Genomic DNA, 20,281 nt, shown 5'->3' with positions numbered 1-20,281 from the left:
CCCGGGAGTGACTCTGTAACCTTCAGTGCCCACTGGGAGCAATGTTACTCACAAACTCGAATAAAGATGCCTTAAGTTGACAAAAGACAATCTTTAATTTTATAAATGTTCACCCAACTGACGAATCCAAACAGCTGTTTCAAAGTTCTTTCAAAATTCAACCGTTTTCACTGAAAGCACAAAAAACACTTCCACAGTTTCATCCTGAAACAGTTGCCAGTTTCACATAAACAAAAGCAGGCTTGGTTAATACAAATAACTATGAAATAAGTATTAAGTACTGATCATTAAGTAGCAATGAAATGATTAAAGATGCAGTAAGTTTCCTTCTACAGTATGACAGTCCTTCAAGGCACTAGAATACATCCACAGTTTTGACAAGGTGACTGATAACCAGCAGTCACCACCAGCACTCTGGCATTTTTTGGTTCATGTTTTAAAAAGAATCTGCAGCAAATCAGTGAGGGAATGTCTCTTGCAAGGCATCTCCTTGTAATGTCTAAGAACTAGAAATAAAAGTCTAACCGTGACATTAAAAAGATTATTTCCGTTATACATGCACTTTAAATAACTAATGTTCTGCTTCTTATTCTTTTGGAATTTCTGCTAATACCATCCGTATTAGCAGCAATTATGCTTCCTATGCAAGCTTCTGCAGTAATTAATTCCTTCCATCCAAGATTCTGAAAACCATCGTTGAGACACAGATCATTAAACTTCTTCTGAATGGCTAAATCACTTTCTCCGTGATGCACAAGTCACAACTCTACACAGTTTTGCCATATCGTCAAAAGAAGCTTTTCACTGTTAGGTCTGTTAGTTTTCCTACCAGGAAAGGAACAGTAAAAAGTTTTGAGTTTTTCCATTACAGAGCAGTGCTTTCTGTATCATTGTCAATATCAAGCATGAGGTGGTTGTGCAGTTCTTTGCTTGCTGTCTCTGCAAGAAGCTCTGAAGAAGGGTTCTGAAGTGGTTCTGGAATACTGGAATCTGCACAAAAAACGCAATAGCCAGTTTAGAGTCTGGACAGTGACATCCCATTCGCTAGCGTATTTCTGGTGCATTTCCTTAGAAAGAAAAGGGAAAGGAAAGGTAAACAAAGGCTTTTCAAACAGAGGGCTGCCACATATGTGAATGTGCACGCATGAACACAAAAAGGCTAAGCCATACTGAAATGCTTATGAGTTGCTTCTCCAACATACCTTTTCTCAGTCTTCTACATGATAAAAGGAAACGTTTCTTTCTGAAGAATGGAGGACAGCAAGTAACGATTTAGTATTGGATTCCTCAATGCCCCTTAAGACTGGCATGTTACTGCAGACTTTCACGTCAAAACACAACGGTCACTCAGCAAAAAAAAAAACCCAACAAAAAGGCACCTAAATCATCAGCCAGGTAACCACCACCTATGACTTTTAGAAGCAGTAGGAACATGTATGGTGTCAAAAGGAGGCCCTGTCACAGGAAGAGGAAGAAATTACTTAAAGCAAATTCAGATTAACCCTCTTCCTTTGTATAACAGAACATTGTGTCCTTTGCCTCTTCTGAAAGGAGGAGAATTTTGTTCAAGCCCAGGTGCCCAAGGAGGACCTCAAAATGTTGCGTTTCTGGTGACTGACTGCCCTGGTAGGGAGAAGATCAGAAAAATCCTAACAGTTAAAAAAAAAAAAAAAAAAAAAGTGACTGGAAATATTAAGTCAGTATTTTGGAAAACTAATTTATAATATGCCACGACATCTCCTGCTGCAATCCAGCAGCTGTTCTAAATAGAAAGTAATTTAGACTGCTTAAATCAAATAAAGACTTCACATAAGCATCTGGCTTTTAAACATCGGTGGCATTGACAGGCATCCTCTAAAGACTGACTCCTATCTGAAATTGTAATTTCTGGGCTAAATTTAATTTATAAATGTTCACATTGAAAGTTTCTGAGCTAAATGACATGGAAGAGGTGAAAGCAGACACAGAACTGAAGTCTGAGCGCAGTCTCCCCTGCTTCTCTCTCAGACCGTTACTAGAGTGCCAGCCAGCCTTTCACAATGTGCAGTGATTTTGGACTCAGTGATACAGTTAATACAGCAGCTGGAACTCCATCATATTATGGCCTGACACAATTATGGTTAAGCGGTTAAGTGTTTGCAATGCAAATTGCTGCAATTTTCCCAAAAACATGATCCCAGGATTAATATTTTCTTGTGAGGTGTGAACTGTACATTTTCTCCCACCGTCTTGTATCAGAGTCTTGGGGAGTACCATGTTCTGCTAAGATGAAATCATCCAGAAGGCACAGAACAAGCCATCCATACTGTTACGACTTGTTAAACACCATCATCTGGGGGAAGCTGTTAAACAGCTCTCTCCTCAGCCCTCCATTCTCATCTTGATAGTCAGTGTCCAGGTTACTGAGCTATACCCAGAACAGTGCCTTGTGGCACCTACAAGACTATCACTGTTCAACAGATGTTTGGTAGCAATGAAGAAATAATTACTGGGGCTAGTTTAAAACCAAACCTTTTCACTTAGCCTCACATTCATGCGTTTACCAGGTCCCCGAAACAAGAAACCAAGTTTCATAACATCAGCAGCTCTCCTTCACCCCAACTCTACTCTGTAACTTGCTTCTACAATGAATGAAAAAGCACTTTTAAAGTCAGTTAATTTAAACTTTAGGGTTTTTTTAGTAATTTTTCCTACTGCTAACAGAAGCAGTACTACATAGAAGAATAAACAAACTGCAATCCTGTGAGTTCCCGAATTCTTCCTGCATCCTTCCCTTACTCAAAACATTCCACACTGAGCTCGACCTGACGAGACAAGCACAGAACCAAGTAGCAGAGGCACTGCGTTCTCCCCAGTACCTAATGCTACCCGCTGTTACCTCCGCACTGCCATTTAAAGTATGGTTCAAAAGGCGTACTTTGACTTTAGATGCAGGCACAGAAGTTTTCCCTACCATGACTGCATATTGAAGGATGAATTGGAAAAGGACGTAGCTGACAGTGTGAGGTGACACAGGAAAGAAGTATTTGTGACAAACGATGCTACAGCTACATCAAATACAGAATGAACCCCTGTATAAAACACATGGATTTCTAGATAGAATTTTCTGTACATAGGAAAAGTACAACATGAAACTGGCCAGTCAAAACATGAACAACTTTACATTCTAGTCTTCAATACTTTTAGTACGTTAATGTAAGAGCGAGCATCAAACAGCCATTCTTTTTGCATGCCACACTAACGATAATGCAAGCAAGCAGTGTTATTTGTGACAGGTTAGTAGTGGGCATTAGCACACACATGATTATGAATTAGCGACATTTTTGGCCAATCATATGCCTTTTCCTTACCATTGAACTTTCCAATACAGTTCCTACTGAATGCAGGTCAAACATCTAGATTATTTAATAAAATTTTTGATTAGAATATTCTTTTCTAGGGCTTATTGATTTAATACCATAAACAGAATTCGAGGCATTGCTAAAGTCCAGTACATGGACAAAGGAATTCAACAGTATCCTGAAAACAATTCAGAACTCCTGTTCTGATATTATGAAATTCACTGGAAACTTAATTTTGGCTTCCATTATTCCCATCTGTCTTCCCTTGCTCCACTAGTTAAGGTTAAAATTAAAACCAGCCATTTCACATTATGAAATTAGGTAAGTCAGTCTATAATAAGTGTTTATATGTGCACGTGTAAATGTTAGAGCAGATACTCTCATGTAATATGCAGTGGTGTTAATTCACAAAATATATTAATCCTTTAAAAAAAGACTGATCTGGAAAAAGTGGATGATCCTGTACTAAGTGTACTGCTGCAGGCAAGCCTGAGTATCACTTCAAGTATTCCCCAACGATGTTTTATTCCCCACCCCTCCCGAAACATACTAGATTGTCTATGTTCCTTTATTCCTTTATGGGTTTTGCTAGAGAATCTTTCATCATCAGCCCTCCTTTACTGGTTTTCCTGCATGACAGCTTTCATACTCTCATTTACTGTACACAACTTACATGGCCAATTTGCTATGGTTTGTGCTTGAAAGGAATGATATGAAGTCTCTCCAGTTTTAACACTGTTTCATTTCAACACTGTTGATTTCAATTTGTTTATTATTTATCCAGACTACAGGACAGCTGTGTACCTCTGTTCTGCCTCTAACTTAGCTGAAAAGGAGTCAGCACGAAGTTATAATTTGCTGTCCCTGTACAGCCTCAGCTGTGCCAATCACTCCCCTACAGCAGATGCTTGCCTTGTGTAACTTAAACTCCTCCACTAATACAGCAGGCCCCTGCGCACCAGCTGGATATTATTTAGAAGTCAAGTATTTCTCCAGTTACACTGGGGTGTAACAAGCCCTGCTTGTCTGCCATCATCAAAGCAATTTCCTCAGAAATAAAAAAATCCCAAAATGAGAACAAATATGGTCAACCTATCAAACACAACTTAAAAATTAAGGGTAAGTCTTTCCTTGAAGCTTGACTCATCAGCACAGTTCCCATTCTTATTTGTAAATGTTGTAAAGATCCAGACCTCAGCCTTATTTATGAATTCAGTCTGGAAATTTCACCCTTGTAATTTAAAGATACTGACAAAAAGAACAGAAGTACAATCAGGAAAAGTCTGTTATTTTAAAAAGCAAAGCTACTTTTTAGTTGCTTAAGCAGCTCATTTACTTCTCCGATTTTAAAAAAAAACAAACTACTTCCAACTTGACTTCTCAATCCATTACTAATTTCAGTTTTTTCCTCTAAGCAGTCAAATCTTGAGATGATTCAGGAATGCAGCCTCAACATTTTCAGCCTGTCATGCAGTTGTTACCTTAAGAAGGTAGCACCTCCAACCCATTACATACAAATAGTAAGATTATTAATGTGTCGTTTGGCAGCTGCGATTGAACAGACTAGTACTATTAGTGAGGCTGGAGCTGACAGAATGCAAATGCAAACATGCCAGAGTGCAGATGCTCCTGGGTGCTTTTCTGAAAAGCGGTTTAGTCACATGAACATGTATTTTGCCAAATAAATTCCAAGAAGTTAAAAATAACTGAAAATCTAAAGTGAAAGCTACATTAAAATGTAACCATAAAACACTCAATTGTAGGAAAACACATGAGCTTCAATATTGGCTGCACTGGTAAGAACAAACCTGTTTTAAATGGGTCACTGCTTCACACTTGACTTGTGGACTAGTAGTTCTGGTGACCGTGGTGAAGTGTTACTCACTTCATTGTAGATATTTTTACAATTTCTTTGAAGAAATAATGTAATGTTCACAGGACTATTAAAACTAAGCAGCATAGGTCTTAAAATCTCTTACAAACAGAATGATATGTAGTAATGAGGTAACACAGAGTCGACAGAGAGCACATATTCCAAAGCGCATATACAAAATAAAGCTACAAATAAAATATTGCTGTGCAGGAGCATTTTAGCTTATATTGCATGTTTCTGGTAAGTACAAACCTTATTCGCAGTAACCATCCCCACCTGTGAAGGCATCATGGGGTAAAGCTGTTAGGCAACAGAATTTATACTTTGCATTCCAATACATTAGTCTTACCCTAGAGAAGCTGCAGTGTCATTGGAAAGTTTTAACCATTATTAAATATAAGTAGATTTAAAAGTATTAGTCTCCTATATCCATTATGCTTTCCTTTAGAACTGCCTAAAATAAGCAGAGACGCAGCAGAACATTTCAAGATCTGCTAGTTTTGACTGTCCTCAGCAGTTACATTCCCCCCCCCCCCCCCAAAATGTAAATTAACATTATCGTTATCAAACTAGTAACTACATGCTTCATGAAGCTCCTGTGAGAAGACAGGAAGCTTCTCTTTACTTCATGAATGTCTCAAAACAGAAGGTGGCTGCTGCATTTAAAATATGAAGAACTATCTAGAAACTGACCTAAGATATAGTTTAGTGTATGTGGGTCTTCAGTCTCTGGTTGTCCAACTTAAAAGCACATCAGAAGACTTTGTTCTCATAAGGCAGAACATTCACTGCGTTAGTACCTTGTCTATTAGAACATGTATCAGTGACCAGTTTTGCCATTTTCTTATCTTTCATATATGCCGAAATACACTATCCTTGGCTACATCTTCTCCCTCCTCCAAATATTTGCTTTTGGCAACAGATGTATAAGCATAACTGAGAATGCCATGACACTTGAGCCTGGAGAAAGCCCTAGAGAGCTGGTTGCTAAAATAGTGTTCAGCTTCCAAAACAGGGAAAAAAAATAAAGCAAGCTAATCTAAGTTCCCCCCAAACCCTTCTGCCTCAGGAATGAAAATCTTCACTGAGGAAGTGCCCCAAATCCTCGTGCACAGAAGAGGCAGGTGGGCGTTTTAACCAGATAAGAGCAATTTAGTATTTTAACTGTTACCTGCACTTTTCACTCCCTCTCCCCCCAAATTCATTTACAGCTACAGGTGTTTTTTTCTTCATTTCTGCTCCCTGAGGAGACACTGAATATGAAAGAATCCACTCACCTGTGACTATTTTGGAAGCTGTTTGCGTGGGATTTGCAATAACACCATCTCCAGCCAGCTGAGAAGGAGGATGAGGCGGAGGGGGAACACTAGGTCTGTTTCTGGGTTTTGGTACTGGCCGTGGCCGCGGCAGTGTACCACTCTGAGGTAGAGAGTGAGACTGGGAGGTTTCTTGAGCAGATGGCTGTGGCGATGGGGAGCTAGTATTATGTTTTCCTAGAGGGGGTGTATCAGGTGGTGTTGGAGTCTGCGGAGGAGTGTAACAGGGCTGCTCTGGTCCGTGCTCACTGCTGGGTGCAGCAGGAGGAGATGCTTGACTGTTTGATTTGGGCTGCGGTGGAGGAGTAGCCTGTGTTGGGGGCTGTGGTGGTGGGTGGCTGGGAGCTTGTATTGGGGAAAGGCTGCTGGAATATCTCCGAGGTGCAGAAACCTGGGAAGTGGAGGGCTGGGCTGCTCCTTGGTTTGCATGTTGAGCAGGAGGAGAAGAGCTTCTAGCAGGTGGTTTTGGAGAGACAGACGGTGGCTGAGCAGCTGGGGCAGAGCTTTGGCTCGCCGGCTGCCCCGGCGGTGGGTTGGCTGGCTTGGGAGGGGCTGGCGCAGGCTTTTTAACAGCTGTTAAGAGAAGAGGTGAGATTTCATGGTTGTGTACTGTGAAACCAAACTTCTGAAAGAAAGAAATTAGCAGCACAAAAGCATGCTCAGCTACGTTATCCAAGTAAAATAGCATGCTATCAAAAGCAATACCAATAGGAAGCTACAGAATTGTGTACACAGGTTTACTGATCAATAGCCTTTGAGTGATTTTGCTAAACAGCACTGCTACACATTACTGCCAGCATTCACGACAGAGTTCAAAAGTCAAAGATGCATTTATAACTAGGCCTTAGTGAAATGCAAGCGATTAAACCATTGTCTGTAATAAAGGAAGAGATACCAATAATAATAAAGAAAGAGATACCGTAAAGTTATTTTATTAAGCATTTTTGCAGTACATAAAGAATTGGAACTTAGTAGCTTGAAAACCAAATGACAAAACACACACCTCTCCTCATTGAATGGGGACTGGGACCTGCCGCATTCTGTGGCTGATTAACAGAAAGCTGATTAGTGCTACTTGTTGACTGGTTCTGGACAGTGCCCGCGTGCCCACCATTTCTCACGGGTGGAGGAGTAGCTGAAGATGTGTTGTCCTTTGATTTTGAGGTACTGAAAATTAAAAATCCTAAATTAGAAGGTGATTGTAAAATACCGTGCCCAGATCAGCTGCACCTGTTCAAGTTTACATTACAAATTGTGCTACAGTTCTGACCCTCAAATGCTTCAGAAAAACTTCTGCACTGGCTGCTGTTTACTCACAGACTGAATGCTGCTGCAGCTCTTCAAATAAGTGGCAAATAGGCTTTAGGCAAGCCTGTACAAAACATCAATTACCAAAATTGAATCCGGAATCCAAGTAGTTCTGCAGGGTCACAGTACCTGTCTGAATGCAATACTGATACATAGGAGTACAGTCTCCATGCTAATGAACCCTCAGTGCACTTGCAGATCCTTTAAAAACAGACCTTCTCAGATTTCCTCATGCAAATATACCTATCACCCCTATAACTGTTAGCCTTTTCAAAATATTCTGTCACAGCATCGCATCCAAATTGCTTGCAGTTATCTGGTAGACCTAGCTACTAAGCACTAAGTGATGGCACCGTGAAGTTCTGCCAGAAAAACCAAACTGCAAAGGACATGAGCCAACTTGCTAAGTATAGCATACAGGCGAGGCAGATTTAGCCCTCGTCGCTGAAGTCCCTGGAGCTTTTGGAAGCCCTCATGAGGGCCCAGGGATGGCAAAAGCTGGGTGTGGAGAGAGCAGTGGTCCTTTTCTCATCACTGGCTGGCTGAAGCCTTCTCTCTGCCCTACCTGGAATGAAGGTTTTACCTTGGTGGGACACCAAAACTTATCTTAAGGGAGCAATCCCTGTAAAACCTTTGTGATTCAGATGAGGAAACTCAGCTCTTCCTGACCTCTGGCTATGAAGACAACAGAATTGGAGGGAAATACAGCACTCTATTATGAACCAGCTGAGTTGGTCCAAGGCAGCATCCCCAGCCCCGCTTGCTGTGCACTTGCAGTCTTCACTTGTTTCTCTCTTTATAATTTCTTGCAGCATTTTACTGATCTCAAAAGGATTAACTTTCAAACACTTTTTCCAGCACACTGCAATCCTAATTTCTCCAAATGCTGTTAATAAATCGCAAGTACTTGAACACAGAGTCCGTGCAGATTTTAAATGCAGCTTTTAGACAGTATTCTCAAGGTTTTGTTTTAGCTGCCTCTGCCACAAAAAGATACCTGTGGAGGAAATACTAGTCTGCAGGGGATTTCCAAATGAGCTGTTTTTCTAAAAACATCAGCTGAGAACAAAAGCTATATGTAAGAGTCAGTGCTGCACCAAACTCCACGGTGGTGTTTTACTGCAAGATGCTGTGCAAGAGGTCAGTGTTTGGAGAGTGCTACAAGCCTTTACATGTGGTTTGTTCTCTCTCTCAGACCACAGACATACGGAATGCAAAGTGCTGCTTTCACCATACAGGACAGGAAGAGTCAAGGCTACTGCAATTAGTCTTGCAGCCCATGTAGACTAATACTGAGGACATGATTACAGTTTCCATAATAATTAAGTAGCAAAAAAGCCTGTATACATGCTTGTCCTAAAGAAACCAATACCAAAATACGATGTATCAACTTCCAATTTTCTAGCAAGCCAGTGTGGTCATCACTAACACTTGCTACAGACATTAAAAAAAAAAAAAAAAAAAAAAAAAAAAAAGGGAGAGAGACACACACACAAGACATATCCAGATGACATGTACAAGAAATAACAAACCACCAACAGGTTTCTAGTACCGCCACTGGTAGGTTTTGTTCTTTCAGCAGCAGACTGATAGTTGTACTGCGTGGACACCTCTAGAGTATAACTTGGAAAGGTCAACATGGGTAAAGTACAGTATTTTTTAGTATTTTTTTATCATCATTTTTTTCCCTAAGAATTCTCTTATTTTAGAAGATCAATTCTGCAATATACAGAACAACGTATGTTATTTTAGAAGCTCAATTCTGAAAAAATACACATGACAAGAGAGCTCCTGCACAGTCCTTCTGCCCATGCCTGAACAGGCTTTACAGCTGACAACATGCATTCCTGTTAGAAGAGGTGCCTTGTGAAGCAGATACAGTCGACACATCAGTTTGCTGCTGAAGGAGCCTGCTAAGCCACTGCCAACAGAAGCCATGCCTCTTACCTGACATCGTCATTTCCTTGACTTTGTAACTGTTCTGCTGTGCCAGCAGAGAGAGCAAAACCAGCACCCACTGGGCTTGTTTCAGCCACAGAAGCTTGTGAGTGCTGCTCCGCTCCAGACTGAGCCAGCACGCCAGCCTCCGTGGGTGGAAGTGGTGGCTGGAAAGCTGGGGATGTGTGCTTTCTATTTATAGTGCCACATCTCCGAGGATTCGCTTGGAAGTCCATAACCTTGACACCAAAGCTACAGAAAGAAGAAAGAGTAAACACACCACGCCAGCCAACACCAGGTAACTAAAGCAACAGGACAACTGCATGTTATAACCCACAAAGACAAACGCAACCCCTGTTGCTTAGCATGCAAAGCAGCAACAAGGAAAGCTTCAACTTTCTGCGTATAACACCATTTATGTTAAGACATGCAACAGTATGTGGCTTATCCACACAGAGGGGTAAGCTAAACAGAAGTAGAACAAACTACTCAATTACATTTGAAGACAGACATTGATGACAATGAGGCCAAACAACTCTAATTTTACATGTAAATACATACATTTCCTTAGGTACCAGTGTATCTCCTCACTGAATATATTTTGCCACATAAATTTTGATTCTATTACATATGAAGTTAGAATACAGATTTTTAAGACAGTCAAAAAAAGCCACTGGATATACACTACAATTTGTCTTTAAATGAGAATTATGGATAAACAGACTAAAATTCTAACAGATTTTAGAATGTATATAGCACATTCGTTCTACAATTTAACTTTATTCTTGTTGTGTTAAAGACAGTGAATCTTGAACTGATTTTCTTCTTCCTCTGCCAGTGCTGATCTATTTGCATGTGGCTAGCTGTAGGTAACAGAGGTAACAATTTAACATTTGCATAAACAGCTGAAAACAAAACAGCATATCACTTGAATATTCATGATATGAGTGATAATAAATGAACGTTACACTACATGTTATATGGGAAAACAGCACGTTTTATTTTTATTTTTTAGCATTCTACTGCTTGCTGTGGTATACTGTACCATCATCAACTCAGAAGTCTTATCATGAAGGCACCAGGTAACACCACCTCAGCTTATGGGCTTTGAAAAAGAAGCCATGGAATATCAGAAGTTAGAAGTGTATATAGTAGCATCTATCAGTATCTGTTTCAGTGGATTTTAGACCCCCCCCAAATCTGTAATAGGAAAATGGTAACTGGAAGCAGTAATTATCTGCTTGGTTTTTTATCATGCATAGAGTATAACTGGAAGCAAATACCAATACGTTACCTTTGAACCTTCCTCAGGCTGCAACAACATGGGGGGGAAATAAATCACTATTGTTACCTATGGTATTTCCAGGAAATTCTCCTGAGACCAATAAAAGCGTGTCCAATTACAGCCTCCTCAGCAGTCCAGTTCTAAGAAATGGGCTAAGAATTGAAAACTAACTCGAGAATGAAACATACCTTTCCTTCTTCAACAAATCTCCTTCCATTACAGTCATACTAACAGGCCTCTTCCGTTCCAGTGTCCCAGATTCATACTCATTCCCAGTGTGTGACAAGTGATTTGAATTAACAGCAGGAATTGCAACAAATGCCCCAGATACATTGAAATCTTGATCTGAAAGAGAGACAGGCAGAACACATCTTAAGACATACATATACAAAATGGGGCCTCACTGCAAAAAGCTATTAGAGTTTTACCTGTCTAGGGTTATCAAATACAAAATTCTTGTAACTATGGCAAGAATTTACCTCCAGGGAAGAACCAGTCTGCATGCTGAATAATTGGCTCAATAACTGCTACCACATGGACCGAAGTTGCTGCTGCCATTTCAGCAAGGGATCTGCAGAACAAATTTGTAGAACACTTTACACAGAGTTCTATTGATTAAAAAAAAAAAATATCGTATTACCTAAATGACAAATTATGCTGACCATGATGTACTAAGACTCCTAAGTACCATATAAAAAGCAACTTCAAACTCTGATGAAGTCTAGACTATTCAGTAACATTCATAGCGTTTGAAAACACTCCTAAAAATTGCATGCCTAAAAGGACCTGGAGGCATAGGTTGAAAGAACATTTGAAATATTTATTAGGCAAATAGCCTATTGCTGTAAATAGTCTACATGATTTAAAACAAGCTGGTAAGAAATTTTACAGCTTCATGGAAGTTCTGTTTCCTAAAACAACTTACCCTTCATTCTTCGCCCATAACAAGTTGGGGCCCAAGACTATTGCAACATTGCTGGGCGTCATTTTGTTAACATCACTGTTTTGTGCAAGCTTTGCTAAAAATTTGATTAAATACCTACAAAAAGGAAAGAAATAATTAAACAGCAGAACTAAGAGCATGTCTTCTTGAAAGCAAGTAAGTTAAAGTTCAAGAACTCATAAACACAGCTTACAACAAAATGGAAATAAGACAAACAGCCTTCTTGCTGAGTAGCTGGCTACTAAGTTTCTACTCATGAATCACAGAAGTTGAACTAAGTAGAAAAGAAATTATCTCCCACTTAACAAAGTGGAACTACAGAACTATTACCTTTTCAGAAAAAACGTTTAGATTGCAAATGCCTACTCAACAGCTATTTTCATATCTTGTAATGGAATTTGCACACTTCAAAGAGTCACGAGAGCTGGTTTTGTTTCAATTCATTCCCAAAAGACAAAACCACAAGGAAAAATTACACATATAAGATACATTCAGGTGATTTCTAAGACTGCAAAAATACAATGAAGAGCATAGCTGGTAAAAAGTTAGGTACTATTACCAACAGCATGGCTCTTAAGTACAAGGGTTCTATGCATCGCTAATTACAGTCCACAGTAACTAACTTGACTGAAGAAGTCTACCACCACCAATGCACACCAACTACTTGATAAAACAGGATATCCTTTTATAAACCTAACTCAATTTGGTAAAAAAAAAAAAAAAAAAAGAAAGAAAAAGAACCTGAATTAAGAGTTTTGGTTAACCAGCTTTGAAATGTGGTACTCTAGCATGAAAGTGGCTGTGCTGCAGGTCAACAGATGTTCATACATACCTGAAATTAGCATGATAATGCTTAGGTAATCGGTTACAAATTCTCCATAACTCTTGTAGCTTTTTGTCCTGGTCCTGAATACTGGAAGGAAAATAATATTCCATTACATCTTACATTCAGATCAGAAAATTGTTGCTGCTGCAGTGAACAAAGAGATGACTGGATAACCTTCCATTTATGCCAGATAAATGCACTGTTTTGTATTCTATAACCTGCTAGTCAAATCCCTGAATTACCTCTACCTGCAACAAAAAAACCCTGCTTAAGCATCAATACTATGCAGCTAGTAGTCTGAAGCACCCCTTAGTTTAAATAGAAAATAGGTATTTCACCACAGTTCTGTGCAATTAGTATGAAGCTAAACCACAAAATTTAAAATAATTTGTTACACAAAATATTTACCTGTTAGAGCAAAACCAGAAAGTAACCTGTGTAAGCTTGGTCTTTCCTTTGAATTCATGTATGAAAAAACATGATTTGATAAAAGTATGTAGAATGTTTTCCTATACAACTATTTTTAGTACACTTACTTTGCAGCTTGTGTCCATTCTTCATATAGACTGTAGGTCATTAAAGGTTCTGGCAATTCTCGCAAATAGGATTTCAAGGCACCTGCAATGCAAAATAGAAACAGGCTAGCTTCTTAGCTAATGCTTTCAGCCTTCATCTAAAATTCTGTCCTCAGCTTTGTCATTTTATCTATGCAATAGGACCCAAGTTCCAGTGAAATAGCAAAAAAATCTGACACTACCACAGTATATCTGCTCAACACTTCACACTAAAGGGCTTCAGTAATCCCTGTAATTTGACAGAAACATGTACTATAAAACTATGAATCATCTCTTCAGAACAAAGACCTTAAAGGTCTACATATGGCTCTGATCTCCCTTGACCATATTAACACTTTTGTCATGAGAGGAAATTACTATGATCACCTGAATTTTAAACACTGCTCTTGTCATGCAGACATGAATACATCAAGTGGGAAGAGCATGTGCACCCTCTACTTATCTATGTTGTCATGCAATTAAGCGATCTTTCAATTTTAATTTAGTTTGCAGAGATCAACACCTTACACCGCAGCAAGTCAACAGTTAAATGTACAGTATAAACTTGCGTTGTATCAGTTTATACCTGGCTTTGATTCAGAACATTCACAATACCTGCAACAGCATGGGGATCGGAATAAAATTCATCAAGCTGGGAAGTTGAACAGTCCAAGGCAGCTTTTAGCTTTTTTAACTTGGAGGCTCCAGCAGCAATTCTGAATAAGCCCTGCATAATAAAAATAGTATATTTGACTGGTAACAACATGTTAATACAAGCATGAGACAGTACAAGTTTTATGACAGCCTCTTTCAGAACAGTTTCGAGTTTGGTGTCATCACCTTGCAGTGTTACAACCTGGCTGGCTCTCAATGTGTCACTGCCATCTGGCAATGTTTTAATTGCCCCTCACCCCTGGCCAATTCCTCATTTTTCATTCTAGGTGCATTCATCTCGAAGATACTTCACACAATGATGAAGGCTATTCTTTTGCAAAAGATTTATCATCTACATTAACAAATAAAATTACTTCAGCAACTTGTTAAAAAGTACAGACACCAGTCCAAGAGTTTGAGCTCTTTTTTTCTGTCCTTCATAGCACATGATATGTTATTACCTACCTCCTCTCTCATTCCCGTTTCCAAAAGCATCATTACACAGGCTTCAATAGGGACTGCAATTTCACGACCACTGCGCTTGAGATGCTCTTCTAATGGAGTTCCAAAAGCTGGTTTTTCAGTCCATTTGTCTAGTTGGAGAGTATCAAAACACTGAGCAAAATATCTAACACTTAAATTATGTCCCAGACAAGAAAAGAAAGCCTCCAGTACAGCAAAGACATTTTCAAGAGTACAGTAGGAGTTTTACAGCCCTTGATTGGTAAAGTCCCTTATATCATGAGTAAAGAGAAAGAGAAAATGAGCCTGCTGCTGTTCAAAAAAAAAAAAAAAATACTTCTGCATCTTTCTGGATGGAGTATCACAATCCTTTGTATAGCTGGAAGTGCATGTCCCACTAGGCCTCAACACAAATGCCACCACATGGTTGTAAGTCACATTAATTCCAATTTGCCAAGACACAAAGGCTTAAATTTGCAAGAATCTTTGAGAAAAAAATCTTGTCCAGATTGCATGACCAGGGCTGATCTTAGTTGTAACTATATTTAAGGTGCATAAAACCTGAGCTGTTAACACAAAATTTATTGCTGATTCTGATTTAAGGGATCAGCAACTTCAGATGGATGCTAACAGCCCCAGTGTCTTACATTAGACTAACCATGTCAACAGCCCGTCACTGTAACACTTGCTCAGATTTTCAATTCCATTTCTTGACTGTTGCTTAACTCTGAAAGTCGAAATTGGCACAAGTTTTTCCAAATTGAATGTGAATTTCTTGTTTCCTACAGTTTACTTTTTCCACCCATTTCTGCTGTCTTAATTGAAAAAATGCAGATATAAAAGGTTATTGTTAGTACAGATGCGTTTTCTTTTATGTGGAAAAGTTGTCAAGAGAGACAAAGACTTTGAAAGAGTCCTCTGAAGAGACAATATGTTTCTGCAAAGGATTTAATTTACCACATCAACTACATCCCTCATAAAGCTTTAGTTCCTCTCATTCATTAATACCCCACGAGAAGCACACGTTATTTTCCCCAGTTTTGCAAGCTACAGCAAACATTAGGAAGAGAAAACTTAGTAATTGTTCAAAGTCACACTAATTTACTGTGCTAATTTACACTACAGCTAGAAACACAACTGAAGTAATGCCCTACACTTAAGGTTTTAGACACTGGACCACTGGGACACCATGCCTCCCAGCCCACCTTCTAGGAAAGCTAATCTGTTCTGAAGCATTTGTCATAAGAAATGTTTTTACAAAGCAGCTAAGCAACAACAACATTTAAAGCAGTCACATCTGTAAACAGATAACCTTCCATACAGCCATAATGCAGCCTGGACACTGCGTAAGCAGCATTTGTTCGCATTATCTTGTCTCCCATCAGATCAACAGAATACAGATAGAATAGCTCATCTTTCAGCAAGATCCGCGTATTTATTTATATATTTAAATGGTTCATCTTTTACAACTTGCATATGGTCCACAACTGCTCAGCTCAGATTATAATTTTCCCAGACTTTGTTCAGCCTACTTAATCTTCTAATTGCTTCGAAGAAGACGAGACAGTATAGTCTGTATTTAGGATAGCAATTTCAACACACAGTGCGTCCTCATACCAAACCATTAGCAATACACCTTAACTCCCACTGACAATGGAAAGCTTAGGAGCATGGGGAAGAAATGAAGCTGTATACCTCTCTTTTCTTAATTGCTGACACTTAACACAATAATCTGAACACTCCATTAGCCAGCTGCAGTGCAGTGTGCACACTGAGAAAAAAGATTGCATAAAAGGAGGAAAAAAAATCGAGCTCCTTCGAATAAGGGGAGTTTTTCTGATAATCACCTAGTAAACGGTCAAGCAGCAAGGACCCTAAGAATTTCCTAAACCACAACAAAACTTTCACTGGCCTAATAAGCCAGGTATGAATTAGTAAAAGGTCATGATATCACGGAAGAAGTGCAAGCAAATAGAAAAATCCTTCCTTTAGCCTCTTGGGTATCAGACCAAACCTGATTATTTTATTAGTGTGTTAAAATATGGCTGGAGAACTCCAGGAAACACAAAGATGGAATTATGCTTGGGAATGTAGAATTGTTAAGTAGATCAAAATGGCCTTATTAAATAAGTCTGCATGCAAGAGAATCAAGATAAAGGAGGAGAATATTGTGCATAGGTGGCATAGGCAAGGAGAAGCATCAGCCAGAGCACAGGTTACTTTACCTTGATGGGCTTGAATTTCGGGTAGGACCTTTTCTATGACTGCTAATGCTTTTCTATGGTAATCTGCTTGTGCTTCTAATAACTGAGAACAGAAGCCACATTTTAAAAACAAAAAGAGCATTAGCTTCTGATGATCACATAATATAAGACTAGAAGGTTTAGCACACAAAATGTTATCTTTGAGAACTGAGTGTCTATGCACATACGTGCTGCAATCTAAGTCGTACTGAAAAACATACTCACCATAACAAAACATCTGGCATATTCCCCTTCTTTAGACACAAAATTATACATGTCTGCTGCTAGTTGATCCTTTGAAAAAGAAAATAATGCAAAATAGCACGTCAAGTTTACAAGGGCATCTCAACTTATACAGAAAGGCAGAAGGACATGTTTATTTTGCTTGTGGTAAGTCTGAACCATTGATTCGGGCAGTACAGGAAGTCAGTAATCCATCTACTCTGCTACATGTATTCTTCCAAGCAAAATTCATTCAAAATGCCTCATGTTTTTTATATAGCACAGGTTTTATATAGCAAAGCGGTTGCCCACTTAAGTCAACAACTGGCATTACATTATTTACAGCCAGTCTGTGCATACAAAGACAAGCACCACTAAAAGGTTTTTGGTGCTCAGCTCTACTGTGGCGTAATGTAGTATTTGACAACTGAGAAGTGAAACTGAACGTAAACTCTCAGAGCCGTAATAGTCAGAATGTTCCTTCTATGTCAGCAGCTGGAATTTCAACCAGGTAGCTCACACTGCATGGCTACTCAGTGGCTTGAAGCCCAGATGCCCCGAACATTTCAGTAAAGACTAAGACACCGTTCCTTCTCATAACTTTCTCAGACTGAAACAGAAAATAATGTAAAATATCCATCTTAAAACAACAAAAAAGCTCCTCGTTAAATTAAAGCAATTAAGACAGCAATCAGCTAGCATTAACAAGCCTTTAAGACATACGGTTTGTTAACAGCCACATACAGCTGCAGTAATCTGACAGCCAGTTCCACATGCAAGGCCTACAGAAGCAGCCACATTCTGATTGCTATTGATGCTAATGAGAGGTATGTAAAGAAAAGAGACTCATCTTGTCATACCTTGCACTGTTCTACTTTATTTCCAGCTTCATCCATCTCTTCCTTAAGAGATTCTATTTTTGAAGGATGCACTTGAAAATTTGTTCCTGAAGTCTTGTGGGCTTGGTTATATCTATGGAAGAAAAGCGTCAGTTGTTTGGTGAAAATGAATATTGAACAAGAATCTCCATTTATGGCATCCTTTAAATTGGCTTCTTTTGACAGGAAACAAATCCAACAGTTTCAGACGTTTTGCAACAGAACTAAGGAAGGTGTTCAAAACACACCATTTATGACACACTGGCATAATTCACAAACAGCTGAACAACTACAAAAACCTACAAGAAATCCCACATTCTCCACAGTCTGTAACATGGATGTATAATATGTTAGAACTACCAATTCCAGCAAATGCTATATAAATTATCACCACAGTTTAAGACCATTTAAAGGGACTTATGGGTAAACTGAACAACGTAGGACCCTACCAATGAGATGGATCAATATAATACTACAATATCAATATAATGCTGTAAAAGCGCTTGGACAGTTACAAGCTGAGACTCCTATTCCTTAGTATTTACGTTGTCTTCTTAAGTGAACTGGAAGGAAGATGAGTTTTCAGCATTTTTCCAATTATATATAGGCACGTAAGAGCTCCAAAATCTTGATTCTGTTTGGATCTAGTAGTCATGAGTCCTTTTTTGAGTAACCTACATTTCAGTTTGGTATTTTCAGCAAAGTATTAACACGCATGCAGTAGCATTTCAGAAGCAAGAACCAGCATCAGATCGGATGTCAACAAGAAGTTAACATGAATAGGAAAGGATCTAGTAATAAAAAAAATTTCTTACCTTCCTCTTGCAGAATCCCAGTCCAACACCAGCTTTGCAAGCTGTTTCCTCTGCTTCTGAATGTTTGGGATCTCTGTCTAGAATGAGAATTCAAGACTTATATTTATTTTTAAATTGTTTATTGTAACAAACTTCATTTTGCAGATTTCATATCCGCTTTCCACCACTAACACATGACTCATTAGAACAGTTTATTAGCAATGAGATGAACCTTTTTTGTCCTGTTTATTCATAAATCTGGATTTATTTCTTCAGTCAGGCCAAAGTGACTTACCTCTGTTAGTAGACACAATGGATCTAAAACTTCTCTTTCAATCTGCACTTCATGCTGAGAGAGCTCCATTGCCAGTTTGTTCTCTGCATCGCCACATGTATCTAGCATTTTCCTTTAAGAATTATAGAAATGTGAGTTACTACTGACTAAAGAAGAAAAATACAAAACAAAACAGTGGTGGCCCTTTATAGTCTGCTACCTTTCGGAAAGCTCTGGGCTGTGTAACACAGGGCATAATGGCATAAACCCAAGATGCTCTACACCATTGTGGGCAAAGTTGGTATAGGCAAGGAGTGTTATTAAACCTTTGTCTTCTAAAATTCCTTAGCCATTACAACATTTTTGGAGGCTTTAAGTCATCTAGGTGACTTATACTGGCCCTAAGGGCAGAGAAGTCAGTATTTATTTCAAAGCCCATCCTTCCATCTCACCAGATGCAGAAAACATTGCTCAATGCAGTATTTAATTTTCTCCTGAGCCCCTTTAATATGAAAAGGTCTTAACACCACAATACTAAGCAATCACATATGCAGCAATCTCAGGTTCCAAAACCATGATTTGACCTTTGTTTTAAGCTTGTTTTAAGAAAAACCTTATTTTCTCTAAGATTTTTATCCATGTTTAAATCTCCTGCGACAGCTCACAAAAGTGCACACCAAGGTTTTTAAGGTCATTCTACACTGTTTCCATCAGAATTCCCATCAGCAATGAGGAAACACGTTTGCTCTAGGAATTCAGCATACTGACATTCATTTGTTTCAGCCACTTTCCTGTAAGTTGCAAATCATGCACTTCACCAGGATAAGGAAATTATTTTAAACTAGAACCCATTAACGCAAACTGCCATTATTTTAAGTCGTTAATGCAAACCTGCAGAATGCAAGTATTTACACTAAATTCTAAACTTTAAATGGAGGTAATAATTCTACTAATTCCAAAGGATAAGAGCCATTTTCAGAAGCTTTTAAGATAGCAGAGAACCAGAACCTTCTGGAATGCAATTCAGAGCAAGCCTAAAACTTGCTCCCAGAATCACTCAAGAAGAAATGCTTGCTCACTACTTCTCCCTTTGGATTAGAGACGGAATCTAGAAATAATTAGTTTCATTAGATTGAAAACAGCCTTTGTGTACCCAAAGCCTCTAATAAGAGCCCTGCAGGCAATAAAATGACAGACTGCAACTTATAAAGAAAACCACTCACCCCAACAGAGTTTCATCACTTAGCTGGACAGATCCTTCTTGCATATTTTGAGCAAGAGCTGTTAGAGGAAGTTTTTTCTATGGAACAGAAGAAACAGTGCTTAGCTTAGTCATCCTTTCCAGCTTTCCCAGTACATCCCCTCTAAGA

General features: G+C 38.9%; 1 protein-coding gene across 6 annotated transcripts in view; it reads right to left on the bottom strand.

The window, feature by feature from the left end:
- Positions 1-71: 71 nt before the first annotated feature.
- ARHGAP17 (Rho GTPase activating protein 17) overlaps positions 72-20,281 on the bottom strand; it is a 47,905-nt gene continuing 27,695 nt past the window's right edge. For 2 of the 6 annotated variants that reach the window (XM_055707201.1, XM_055707205.1), the window contains 17 exons: positions 20,135-20,211; positions 18,933-19,044; positions 18,659-18,735; positions 17,826-17,937; positions 16,969-17,037; positions 16,726-16,807; positions 14,504-14,631; positions 14,000-14,111; positions 13,367-13,448; positions 12,837-12,917; positions 11,987-12,100; positions 11,541-11,632; positions 11,250-11,406; positions 9,786-10,028; positions 7,534-7,697; positions 6,492-7,103; positions 72-990 (listed from right to left, as the gene is read on the bottom strand). In XM_055707201.1, coding sequence (XP_055563176.1) covers positions 866-990; positions 6,492-7,103; positions 7,534-7,697; positions 9,786-10,028; positions 11,250-11,406; positions 11,541-11,632; positions 11,987-12,100; positions 12,837-12,917; positions 13,367-13,448; positions 14,000-14,111; positions 14,504-14,631; positions 16,726-16,807; positions 16,969-17,037; positions 17,826-17,937; positions 18,659-18,735; positions 18,933-19,044; positions 20,135-20,211 — 2,439 coding nt within the window. In that variant the 3' untranslated portion in view covers positions 72-865. Of the gene's footprint in view, positions 991-3,350; positions 3,396-5,466; positions 5,491-6,491; positions 7,104-7,533; positions 7,698-9,785; positions 10,029-11,249; positions 11,407-11,540; positions 11,633-11,986; positions 12,101-12,836; positions 12,918-13,366; positions 13,449-13,999; positions 14,112-14,503; positions 14,632-16,725; positions 16,808-16,968; positions 17,038-17,825; positions 17,938-18,658; positions 18,736-18,932; positions 19,045-20,134; positions 20,212-20,281 lie in introns of all 6 variants that reach the window. The other 4 variants (XM_055707203.1, XM_055707202.1, XM_055707204.1 and 1 more) reach the window with 4 other exon arrangements.

Source organism: Falco cherrug, chromosome 4 (assembly GCF_023634085.1).
Source record: "Falco cherrug isolate bFalChe1 chromosome 4, bFalChe1.pri, whole genome shotgun sequence".
In the NCBI taxonomy this organism is placed as follows: Eukaryota; Metazoa; Chordata; class Aves; order Falconiformes; family Falconidae; genus Falco; species Falco cherrug.
This window is presented reverse-complemented; position numbering and strand designations above follow the sequence as displayed.